Source organism: Oncorhynchus gorbuscha, linkage group LG08 (genome assembly GCF_021184085.1).
Source record: "Oncorhynchus gorbuscha isolate QuinsamMale2020 ecotype Even-year linkage group LG08, OgorEven_v1.0, whole genome shotgun sequence".
NCBI lineage: Eukaryota > Metazoa > Chordata > Actinopteri > Salmoniformes > Salmonidae > Oncorhynchus > Oncorhynchus gorbuscha.
In genome coordinates this window covers 12,016,668-12,029,353 of record NC_060180.1, presented here as the reverse complement: position 1 = coordinate 12,029,353, position 12,686 = coordinate 12,016,668, and the positions used below count along the sequence as shown (strand labels likewise).

The 12,686-nt window shown below is 37.9% G+C and overlaps 2 protein-coding genes across 5 annotated transcripts in view; one reads left to right on the top strand and one right to left on the bottom strand.

The window, feature by feature from the left end:
* LOC124041204 (regulator of G-protein signaling 7) overlaps positions 1–2,835 on the bottom strand; it is a 54,974-nt gene extending 52,139 nt beyond the window's left edge. For all 4 annotated transcript variants that reach the window (XM_046358500.1, XM_046358499.1, XM_046358502.1 and 1 more), the window contains exons 1-2: positions 2,663–2,835; positions 1,571–1,680 (exon numbers count right to left, since the gene is read on the bottom strand). In XM_046358500.1, the coding sequence (XP_046214456.1) occupies positions 1,571–1,642 (72 nt within the window). In that variant the 5' untranslated portion in view covers positions 1,643–1,680; positions 2,663–2,835. The remainder of the gene's footprint in view (positions 1–1,570; positions 1,681–2,662) is intronic.
* A 4,031-nt stretch (positions 2,836–6,866) lies between these two features.
* On the top strand, positions 6,867–10,053 carry LOC124041203 (ubiquitin-conjugating enzyme E2 D4-like). Its single transcript, XM_046358498.1, has 7 exons — positions 6,867–7,049; positions 8,144–8,207; positions 8,385–8,416; positions 8,772–8,849; positions 8,967–9,072; positions 9,286–9,379; positions 9,647–10,053. The coding sequence occupies exons 1-7, from the start codon at positions 7,026–7,028 to the stop codon at positions 9,690–9,692; spliced, it is 444 nt and encodes a 147-aa protein (XP_046214454.1). The 5' UTR covers positions 6,867–7,025; the 3' UTR covers positions 9,693–10,053.
* Positions 10,054–12,686: the final 2,633 nt, after the last annotated feature.

The following is a 12,686-nucleotide window of genomic DNA, read 5'->3' as shown; positions in this document are numbered from 1 at the left end:
TCATTTCAAAGTCCCTAAGTCCAAAACTAATTAATGGCACTGCACAGTATTATACAGAGCCATGATCCCTTCCATTTCTAATTATTCACGCAAACAGCAACATTTTAAAAACAGGATTAAACAACATCACATGGAACAACGGGAACTGTGAGGGGACACACACAAACACACACACAAACATACACACTCTAACACATATTTTGTTGTTGTTGTATTGTTTGTATATGGTTGTATTGTAAATGTGTGTGACTGTCCTTGTCTATCAGTGTATCAGTGTTTTATTACTTGTCATGTTTTGTGTTTTTTTGTGAATCGCAAGAAGAGTAGCTGCTACTTCAGCAAAAGCCAATGGGGAGCCAAATAAACAAATACATACTCTCTTCCATATAAAACAAAACAAATAAACAACTAAATACTCTATTCCATACAAAACAAAGCAAATAAACAAATACATACTCTCTTCCATATAAAACAAAACAAATAAACAACTAAATACTCTATTCCATACAAAACAAAGCAAATAAACAAATACATACTCTCTTCCATATAAAACAAAACAAATAAACAACTAAATACTCTATTCCATACAAAACAAAGCAAATAAACAAATACATACTCTCTTCCATATAAAACAAAACAAATAAACAACTAAATACTCTATTCCATACAAAACAAAGCAAATAAACAAATACATACTCTCTTCCATATAAAACAAAACAAATAAACAACTAAATACTCTATTCCATACAAAACAAAGCAAATAAACAAATACATACTCTCTTCCATATAAAACAAAACAAAATAGTGAGCTGAATCCAAATCCCCACGAGCCATATACTCTGCAGCTATGAAAAATGTTAAATCATGCGAAATCACATGCACATGCACATTCACTGAGTAAAATACACACAAAAAAAGTTATTCTCATTGTTCTGCCTACTTTTCATTATATTTTTTTCAAGCTATTTTGAAGCTTGAGGTAAGAATATATTAATACGATATCCCTACAGATCATCAATACATTTCTCATTCTCAGTGGGGAGTTGCACTGATGGACTAGATAGATTTCACAGCTGAATCTAAAGAAATACTGCATTGACAACATACTAGACATTCTAATGCATTTTCCTTCCTTTTGCTCCAAAATGTGTAACTCAACTGGTTAAAATGGCTGAATGTCATACATACACAACCAGAGCCTCTGGAACAAACCAGACCCTATGGAACAAACCAGACCATGTAACCTGAGTGTGTTTGCATGCAAGTCCACGTGTCTATATGCATGTTTGCATTTATGTACAGTCATGTGCATCAGTGCACATGGTGACACCCCCGTCATACACTCATTTCGATTGCCACATACCTGTAACTAGCTGTCGCTACAAAACCAAATCAAGGACATGGATTTCAGTAGAGTCAAAGCCTTCTAGTTGTACATGTGTGTCCTTTAGCGTTGGGTTTGTATCAGCCTACACGGTGTCTTATCGCTACTGAAGTGCAGCATACAAAAAAAGTGCACTGAGGTTGAATGGGTTTTCACCCAGTTTGAACACTGTTCTCCACACCTTACCTTTCTGTATACAATCATGTTGGGTGATTCATCGGCTACTCCATTGCTCCCCACACTGTTGGTCTGTGCCATGATCCAGTAGGGTGAACAGCCTCAGTAATGCTCAGGTGCTGAAGCAGAGAGATAGGACAGGGGAGATCATTATGGCATGGAAACATTAAAGAGGAATCCTACAGGAACAAAATGTCCCTTACCTTTAAGCTACATACAAAATAGAAGAATCCTTTGCGTGCATACAAATGACCTATTAGATGTCAGTGAGTCTATTTCCAATCATAGGCTAACATGGTAGAAATGTTAATATCATCAACTAATTGATGTATTAACTAAATGTTTTGGCTGGTTAATTTCAGTACAAATAGCAGTAATTACAGTGATGTGATCATCATTATTATAATCATCACCATCATTCTCCTCCTCATCATTTCATATTTTACCATTATATACATTCCTTCACTATTCGACCCGATTAACATATGCACAATATCGAGATTTAATGAAAGCTTACACAAAGGCCTTATTGATTTCTGCCTTGCTATCGTGCTTATTGACATTGGAGAATTCAATAGCTCCTGAGATGCGGAAAGGCAGCACGGTGGCAAGAAAACGTGCAGGCAAGCTCTAAATCAAAAACAGTGGATGTAGGAGACTTAACGAAATAGGCTCGGGTTGTTTCTCAAAGGGAAAGTAAAGAACAATGTGTAAAATACATTTAATTTAGTGCCATTGAAATACAAAACGTGAATACAAAGTATACAAAAAAAACCTTTCATTACAAACGGTGAGAAATGATCGAGGGCAATTTTGTGTGCATCCGAGGTTCCGTATCTAATCTTCGCCCCAAACGACACCCACCGCATCCTTTCAAGGATTATTCCAAAATACATAGCATATGTAAATATCATAGTCTTCCCTTAGCTCCCATCATCACATAGTTAATAGTCAATGAAGTGCCTCCATCAAGCCAAGACTCCTATAATTTCAGTACCGTGGACAGCTACAGCAAAAAGCCCGCTCCCTTGATCACTTGTCTCGATCTATCGTGAATAAAAGGAAAATATGTAAATAAGCAATCGTTCTTTGATGATTTACCTGAAAAAACGCACAGCCTGCGAATATCCTGTTTCTTTGCAGAACTGGTGTGCAGTGCGTGTGATAGGTTAGGCTATGTCAACTGGCAGACATAGGAATTCGAAGATAATTCATTGGCAATTGTTAGAGACAGGCATTCGATGCAGACTTGGTTGTTACCGCTTCCCTCTTCTCCAAAATGATGCTGAAAGCACGGGCGCGCGGCACCCACAGAATAACGTGAACGTGCATCGATCCATGACCAATCACGTGCAAGGAATCCAAACCCCTATCTGGCACATTTACAGGGGACCGTCAGATTGAAATAGCACTGTGTTGTTGTTATAAAACAGTAATGGTGGTCACACATTTCTTTAAACACATTTTGGTGAGCTGAGCAGAGAAACAGGCATACTACTTAGGATAATAATGATGATGATGAATTGGGAATACACATTTGGTCAATTACATGTAATGGTGTAATGAGTACCCACCAAAACCTATAAATAAATGTATCTGTGTATTCTTTATGTATTGCTTATATTTCTGTTACACACTGTGACATTTTGCACATTCAATAGTCATTTTAATTAGTCTTTTTTAGCCTACCTTGCTAGAATGTTAATCATATTGACATAGCTCAGAGATATCTGATTAGCATTTAGGCCATTAATTGGATGGCCAATGTCATAAAGCTAATAATGATATTCTCATCTGTAGCCTACAAAACATCTTCCTTCACTTCATTATGCATGCACAGTATGCATATCTTTCAGGTTTAGGTGACACTGTGTCCAAACTCTTGTTTGTCTTCAAGGCCTGTTTGCTGCTGTGGTAAAATCTTGAGTCTTGAATATCCAGAAATGATTAACAACCTCATTTGATGCAGCATCGTTGGCTGGGTGGCACACCACTGTCAGAGCGCAAAGGATTTGCAAAGAAATGAGCTTCAAGACTCATGTGTCACTCATTCCAACCCAAATCCGCTTCTTCCATCTCACTTTCGTATTTCTCCTCAACCTCACCTTACATCGAATCAGTTTTAATATTTGAACACATTTTTTCAAAGGCTGAACATTTATGCTCATCATTTATTTTGAAAAAAGAGAAGTATCTGATACGCAGTTTTTTTTTGTGGCACCGACTCTTGGTCCCTGAAGACTCTCAATCCATATGATACATTTGTTGGCGTGTATAAATCCACTACTACTTTTCAATATAAATGTTTATGGTACATGTCCTCTCAGGATAGCAAGTTACTATAAATGTTCATTTTAATACATGCAGTTAACACAGAATACCTAGACCTGGCAATCTACCACCAACAGTTTGTCTACAATCATATCAAGGGGCTTCTCCTTTCATCAAGCAGAATAGTTTTCTATAACCCTTTCTCCCTCTCCCATAATTCCATATCTATTTGAGGTGCCTGTACTCAGTTCCGGTGAGCTCCTGTCCAAGTCAAGCACTGCCTCTATGCAGTATTGACTGGATGTCACTGGGGATCTCCCTATATTGAACGCCTTATCAGTAGAATTCACTCGAATGTCAGGCCGGGTCAACCAAGGGCCCCTTAGGTCCCTTCTAAGAACTGGAGCCCATCCCGTGAGAAAACCCTGCAAGTATAATATGTGTCATATGCCCTGCCTTCTTCTTCCCCACGTGTCAATGTAACAGACATCACGCTGCTTGCTTAGCAAGTACCACATCCTCCTGACGAGGCTCACACCGAGGCTCGAACCCAGGACATCTGCCTTGCTAGCACATGTGAACGCCCTCACAAAGCGTCTTACCAGTCGGCGACATCAAAAAGTTAGCTATTTGGTGGCACTTCAGAATGAGGAGTGAGTTTCACACATCCACATGTGCTACACCAAGACCTAGGTTCGGTAGGTTACTTTATATATGTAACAAGTTACAGTTCCTGTCCAAAATTGTAATCTGTAAAGTAACATTTGGATTACCCAAACTCAGTAACATAATCTGATTACTTTCAGTTAGTTTTGGATTACCTTCCCCTTATTAATATTGATGTACAATTTGTAAGTCGCTCTGGATAAGAGCGTCTGCTAAATGACTTAAATGTAAATGTAATGTACCCGTGCTTCAAGCTATGTAACATAATAACATTTGCCAGTCTGAGATAGAGATTTCGTTTTTTTTTGCATGGGCTGCATCTCAATACAGCGCATCCACCTATGCAGCCTTCCCTATCTGCAGTGGAAAGTTGCAGAGCTACAGCACTGTTTGTCAGACCAGGAGACACCTGAAAATTGGTCTTCTCAGGAAAACGTCCGTAACTAACATGGCACTCTATAGAAAGATGAGACTCTCACGAACACGATGGTCTTCTCTATTTTGATTCATGACTTCCATAAGCCCCACGGGACTTGTCTGAAGTCCGTTTGAGCTACAAACGAATATGTGTCATGGGACTTGTCTGAAGGTACTGGTTAAAAAAATTATGGACATATGGAGGTAGTTTTGTGCCAACAAAAAAAGGGGTTAAATATGTGTAAAAACAAATACATATATATTATATATATATATATATATATATATATATATATATATATTATATATATATATTATATATATATATATATATATATATATATATATATATACTTCCTGAGCTTTCTTATATTTCGTAGATATAGGACAAACACTTCAAAACCTTGTTTCTTATAAGTTATCCTTTTTTGTATTTTTTTGCAATTTATAATTGTGTTATTAAGTGCATTTCTGTGGGCTATAGTAGTAAAGGTCAAATTCAATAATTTATCAAATCATTTTCTTATATGTATTTTTTCTATACCTAAAGGGCTCTTAAAATTACAAATAAAATAGTTAAATGATCCATAGTATGACCATCTTAAACAATTCCATAGGTCAGTTTAGACGCCCCCCACCCCTTATGCACTTCTGGACTTTTATTTAAGATGTCTATGTTTTTTAGAAGATGATCCACAGTTCAGTAGTCACGCAGTCAAGAACATTAGAGCCATCTGGTGGTTCAAGACAGAACACTGCCCAAACTAGTGCAACGATATCAGAATTACTGCTAGACAACAACCAGACATAGTTTTGGAATACTAAACATGCCTTATTTGATTGATGCTTACAAATGCAGAGATCTAATGTAGTAGGCTAGCTCAGTTAGGAAAAATCTATGAGAATATCATTGTATCTAGTTGTGTGGAAAAGCATCACCCCAGTAGATTGATGGTGCATAAATAAATATGATTGGCTATTTGGTATTCGATATTAGCATTGTTCACGTCATGTCCAAATCATCCGAAAGTATTTCAAATTGATTGTGAAGCAAAAGTCAACAAAGTCACTTGTAGATGATTTGAACAAAACGTTAGCATTTGGAAACAGTCCCAGCGAAACTAAACTAAAGCATAGATTGCTGTCATACCACAGAACAATGAGACAGATATTTCACTGAATGTATAAATGTGAAGCGTCCGCTTGGCTTTTCAACTCACTACAAAATATGGTAGTGAGAGGAAGACCAGTGGCTGACAGTGGGAGAAGATGGAACCAAATGGATTTTGGCCGACATTCTGCAAATTTTCTCATTGATGAAACCTTTTATCTCAAAACAGTTTTTTCCTCCCAAAACTATAATCTGTTACGAACAGTGGATTAAGTTTTGTAGACTTTACCCTTTGTTCAAATTTCCAATTGAGTTGTTTAAAAGGCGTGGAAAGGCAAATTGAGTTATTGCACAAGCACACATTACACAGTAGGCTAATTTATTCTCATTTGAAATGACAGGCTGTGGTCTATCTTGGTTTAGTTATTAAAAATATTTGGTCATGCCTTGTCCATGGACTGGTTACAGGGTAAGGAAACCAATGTCATTTTGGTAGCTATCCCTTTAATTTATGTTACGTGCATCTGTCCGCGAGAGATTAGCAATGTGCCACAGATAAACCATTTATTATCGTAATCTTTGAGTGTACTGTCACTTTAACAGGCCGATGTTCAACGTAAAAACTCAAATCCCCAGAATGCACAGTAGTTTGAGTCCTCGCCAAAAGGGTCATGGTTAGAAGGGATACAGATTTTATCAAATTAACGTCAAAAGTAAACATTTGGGGGATTTTAGCTAACCAATTTCGTAACCTTGATATAATTATCATAACCGCATATGTTAATTCCCCAAACCTGCTGCGTAACATGGTCTCCTAACCTGTTACGAAAAGTCAAATCTGACAAAAGCCGTATCCTCTCTAGTCAAAACCAACAAAAAGCGGAAACAAAAGAAATCGCAAATTTCTAGAAACAAATTTTGGTGAGCTGGGCAGAGATACAGGCATACAACGGACAGCTTTCACTGTTAACACCATACACCTAACTCAGGAGGGCTGACATGGCTTTGAAAAGAATACAGAAGGTGAGTGTGTCCATTAATTGTATAATGTCGTCATGTTCATAAACGGTTGGTCGATGTCCTGTCACAAAATTCCACGATAGCATACTATAGCTAGCTAGCTCATTTTAGCTTTGGACGTTAGCTTTGTCACAAAATTCCACGATAGCATACTATAGCTAGCTCATTTTAGCTTTTGACGTTAGCTGCGTAGGTATGTAACGTTCGCTAGCTACCTATTTAGCTAAACCTTTGGCTACTTTGTCAACAATGGTTTAACTTGTCTGTTATTCCGCACCAACGAAATACAACACTTTCATCGCAGCAATAATGACAATAAACTAACTGTTAATTTTTTACCTTGTCAGGCTGGCAAATAAAAGCTTGCTAATATTAGTAACGTTAATTACACCTGTTGGCTATTGGCCTACCAGCATAATCATCAGTCAATCAATAACGTTAGCTAACTAAGTTAACTAGTTATCGGTGTAACGTTAGCTAGGTAAGTGAATTGTATCAACGCCATAACTAGCTAGTTACAGTAGCTGGTTAGATACTCGTAAATTAGCTAACCAACTGGTCTGTTAGCTACTCGAACTTGTAAGCTAGTTATGTTGATTTTCTGGTTATTCCTGTCTGTCAATGAATAAAAACGCTTCTGGAATCTTCATCACCACGAGTGGGCTATTGTAGCTATCTTTACTTGTTTTACTTTCAGTGTATATTTCAACAGAACATTAACGTTAATGCGCCTTTATATAATTCATGAAATTCAGCAGTAGCTAAATTATGGATATATGGGGGTCAATTCCTAGTTATATATGTAGCTAGCTACGTACCTTGTTGTTTACTTTTTAACCAGGAAAAAACATTGACACGGCGTCTCTTTTGCAAGGGAGATCTGGCCAAGAAAGCAGCAGCTGTCAAACATTACACCATGTAAAACATACAGCACAACATGTCACCTAGCTAGCTACTTGAATTCGTATAAAGCCATATAGACCACAAGACTGACTGTCAAAGCAGCTAACAACATTGTTGGGTAGACAATGCACTATATGTATGGCATTTTCCCCCTGTGCATAATTCATTGTGCTACATTTAATTTTATTTTACAGGAGCTACATGACTTGCAAAGGGACCCTCCTGCTCAATGCTCAGCTGGACCAGTTGGAGAGGACTGTATGTTTCACTACAGCTTTTGTGGCCACCTTAATTAATGCAGAAATACAATTTGATGCATATGGAAATGAAGGGGTATTGACCTCAGTCGATTAATTCCTTTTGGTGCCATTTTGTATTTTATTACTGTCAATAATTATATGATTTGATGTGACCTAATGTCTCTTTCTTTTACAGTGTTTCATTGGCAAGCCACAATCATGGGACCTGTAAGCCCTTTTCTAAATTCTCATTGTTTCTAAATCTTTAGTAGACAACAGTGTGTCAATATTGTGTTGATTTCTGATGGAAGCTATTTATTCTGCTTTGGTCCCATTGTTATAAGCTCAACCTTCTTGCACCAAAGGAACATGTGTTAGTCTCCTTGTCTTACTATATAGCCTACTATAACGGAGTTGCTTGGATGTGTGTCACCTCCAGTAAACCCCCATCACACTTCTGTTACTGTAAACAATGACAAGTAAAGGGAGGCTGACTGTGGGCTTTAACATTCTATTGAGTATTGGGTGTCACTTTACGGTTCACAGCACTGTTTTAACAAGGAACCTTTCACCCCTCTTTTAGACTGACAGCCCATATCAGGGAGGAGTGTTCTTCCTCACCATCCACTTCCCAACAGACTATCCCTTCAAACCACCAAAGGTTAGAAATGCCTCTTCAGCTCCTGTTACACAATATTCCCCTAGGTGTAGAGTACCCTAAACCACATGCAGTATGTATGCCTGACTTTCTTTTTCTCCATGTATTTTCTTTCCATAGGTAGCCTTCACAACAAAAATCTATCACCCAAACATAAACAGTAATGGTAGCATCTGTCTGGACATCCTGAGGTCACAGTGGTCGCCAGCACTTACAGTTTCAAAAGGTAAGACAAACTGGCTTACATGTGTGGTTTGTAAACCAACTTGTTTTTCTGTCTTTTGTACCCTCATGAAAGTTAGTTGAAAAATACATCTCAAATGTTTGTCTGATTTGTTCTCCAACTGTTAACCTTGACTATATTGATCATGACTATTATTGCTGGTGTAATTGAGAAATAAACTCATCCTGGTTATCCCTGCCTTTTTTGTTCTTCCAGTTTTATTGTCCATATGCTCTTTGCTATGTGACCCAAACCCAGATGACCCCCTAGTCCCAGACATAGCACACATCTACAAGCAGGACAAAGAAAAGTACGTTTACACGCTCTCTCACACACATGCACACTATTCTTCTTCTAGCAGGAAAAATATATGAACATGACATTCCTTTAATGTGTACAGCATGTAGTCAATTATAGAATAAACATCTCTTCTGAAAGTACACACTCCTCCAAGATACTGTATCTACTGTATAATGATATGGCTGCTTAAAACAGACTGTCTGAATGTAAGATTTGGCTGTAAATGGCTCAATAAGTCTTTGTTAAACCTGGTTTACATTTTATTTTGTTTTTACAGGTACAACAGATTAGCAAGAGATTGGACTCAAAAGTATGCAATGTAAAGGACTGAAGTTTGAGACAACGGAAGAGGTTTAATCAAATTAACTTCATGGACACTTCTGAAAACAGTACTGTTGCCACCCCTCATCCACACTGGTTCAAGAAGAAGTGTTGTATATGGGAAGCACTTTCTATCCCCAAACTAACTGCTTTTATGCTATGAAGTCATTATTTTCCTTTTGTTTGACGTTCCCAATGTTATATAACTTATTATTGAGTTATTTCTGAGATGACCCATACAAAAAACAGACCAATTATGACTCCACCCCTTCCATCTTATAGTTTTTTTTCTCCTTTTAGAGATTTTTATTGTGTAGTATAAAGCTATACTGAATCTATTTTTATTATTTTGCATTAAAAAGTTTATAAAAAAAAAAAAAGATCCTGTCTTTATTGTTATTCTAGGGAGAGATTTATTTTAGATCTGCACAAGTGCCTGGAGGTTTGGGCTAGGATTTATTTTGGATTAGGGCAGTAGAATTCAAATTCTTCCCATATCATTCTGTATTTCACCACTAGATGACAGCATTTACCTCTTCTCACCTACTACACAGGAGCACGGCTCATTGAATGCAAATTCGAATTAGGGCTATAATCTGGCAGGTTAGACATGGATTTCCCAAATCTATAACTCCACAGTTAATAGCATTTATTTTTATATGTATACATTTCAGCTACTATCAGGTTTAATTATGACAGTGCGTTCTGATTTTTCAGATGGGATGTCTAGATGGAATAGGGCGTTTTGTCAAATTGACATCAAAAGCAGATTTTGGGGTGGGTTGGGTTGGTATTTTGGCTAAATGTAATCCTTTTCCTTACCAAAGTAATTCTCCACACCTGCTACGTGAAGTAACTTTCTACACTATCCTACAAAAATTCAATTTTGACAAACTGTATCCATCTAGACAACCACTCTAGTCCTACGTAAGGATGAAAGTTGACCCTATGAACTTCAACATCTGAATTAAAGCCTAATAAGAGATTCATAATATTTGTTCAGTCTCCTTGTATGTATGCTGAGGAATAGCGCTGTAGGCCTACATATGAATGAGATGAAGCATATTGTCTAAATGTTTCAATTCCACAGAGGCAACTCAACTGTCTAAACTGAAATTCTCCATTTTATCTCAGCGTATCAACTCATACAGAAGTGGTTCTTGTGGGGTGGTGTTGGGCCATTGTGTAGTTTTGTTACTGTATTGTTTCTTCAGGATGTGAATTGCTTCCTCAATGTTTCTTAGAACTCAAATGCTTCCTCTGGCCATTCTCTTACAGTACGGTTAATTTACTGTATCTCATCGGTGACATGGAATTGAGTCATAAATAAAATACACATTGTAATGAACTTAAGTAAATGTATTAAACCTAGTCAAATTAATAAAATAAACCTACCTACAGTGCATTTGGAGAGTATTCAGACCCCTTATTACACATTCTGTTACATTAAACCCTAATTACATTTACATTTAAGTCATTTAGCAGACGCTCTTATCCAGAGTGACTTACAAATTGGTGCATTCACCTTATGACATCCTAATTCTAAAATTGATTTAAAAAAAAAAAAAAAAAAATTTCAATCTACACCCAATACCCCATAATGACAAATTGAATACAGGCTTATAGAAATGTTTGCAAATGTATTAAAAATAAGAGAATGATACCTTATTTACTTAAGTATTCAGACCCTTTGCTATGAGACTTGAAATTGATCTCGGGAGCATCCTGTTTCCATTGATCATCCTTGAGATTTTTCTACAACGTGATTGGAGTCCACCTGTGGTAAATTCAACTGATTGGACATGTTTTGGAACTGCACGCACCTGTCTATATAAGGTTCCACAGTTGACAGTGCATGTCAGAGCAAAAACCAAGCCAAGAAGCAATTGTCCAGGAGACAGGATTGTGCTGAGGTACATCAATGGGGAAGGGTACCAAAAAATGTAAGGTTCCTGAGAACACGGTGGCTTCCATCATTCTTAAATGGAAGGTTGGAACCACCAAAACTCTCCCTAGAGCTGGCTGCCTGGCCAAAATTAGCAATCGGGAGAAGGGCCTTGGTCAGGGAGGTGACCAAGAACCCAATGGTCACTCTGACAGAGCTCCAGAGTTCCTCTGTGGAGGCTGGGAGAACCTTCCAGAAGGACAAACATCTCTGCAGCACTCCACCAATCAGGCCTTTAAGGGAGAGTGGCCAGAACCGAAGGCACTCCTGTATAAGGCACATGACAGCCCACTTGGAGTTTGCCAAAAGGCACCTAAAGGACTCAAACCAGGAGAAACAAGATACTCTGGTCTGATGAAACCAAGATTGAACTCTTTAGCCTGAATGCCAAGTGTTACTTCTAGAGGAAACCTGACACCATCCCTACAGTGAATCGTGGTGGTAGTGGCAACAGCATGCTGTGCGGATGTTTTACAGACTAGTCAGGATCGAGGGAAAGTTGAAAGGAGCAAAGTACATTGCGTTCCTTGATGAAAACCTGCTCCAGAGCACTCAGGTCCTCAGACTGGGGTGAAGGTTCACCTTCCAACAGGACAATGACCCTAAACACACAGCCAAGACAATGCAGGAGTGGCTTCGGGACAAGTCTGAAAAATTGTCAAAGACTCCAGCCACCCTAATCGTAGACTGTTTTCTCTGCTACTGCATGTCAAGCGGTACTGGAGCACCAAGTCTAGGTCCAAAAGGCTTCTTAACAGCTTCTAACCCCAAACCGTAAGACTCCTGAAAAGCTAATTAAAGGGCTACCCAGAGTCCTCTTTTACACTGCTGCTACTCTCTGTTTATTATCTATGCATGGTCACTTTAACTCTACCTACATGTACATATTACCTCAATTACCTCGACTAACTAATGCCGCCGCACATTGACTCTGTACTGGTACCCACTTTATATAGCCTCGCTAACGCTATTTTGCTGCTGCTGTTTAATTATTTGTTACTTTTATTTTCTATTTAATTTTACTTAACACATTTTTCTTAACTACTTAAAA

Excerpts from the sequence above, each read along its gene's own strand:
- LOC124041203 (XM_046358498.1), top strand. The coding sequence starts at position 7,026 with ATGGCTTTGAAAAGAATACAGAAG. Across the intron at positions 8,208-8,384 it reads TGGACCAGTTGGAGAGGACT|TGTTTCATTGGCAAGCCACA; the intron begins GTATGTTTCACT and ends TTTCTTTTACAG. Across the intron at positions 8,417-8,771 it reads AAGCCACAATCATGGGACCT|ACTGACAGCCCATATCAGGG; the intron begins GTAAGCCCTTTT and ends CCCCTCTTTTAG.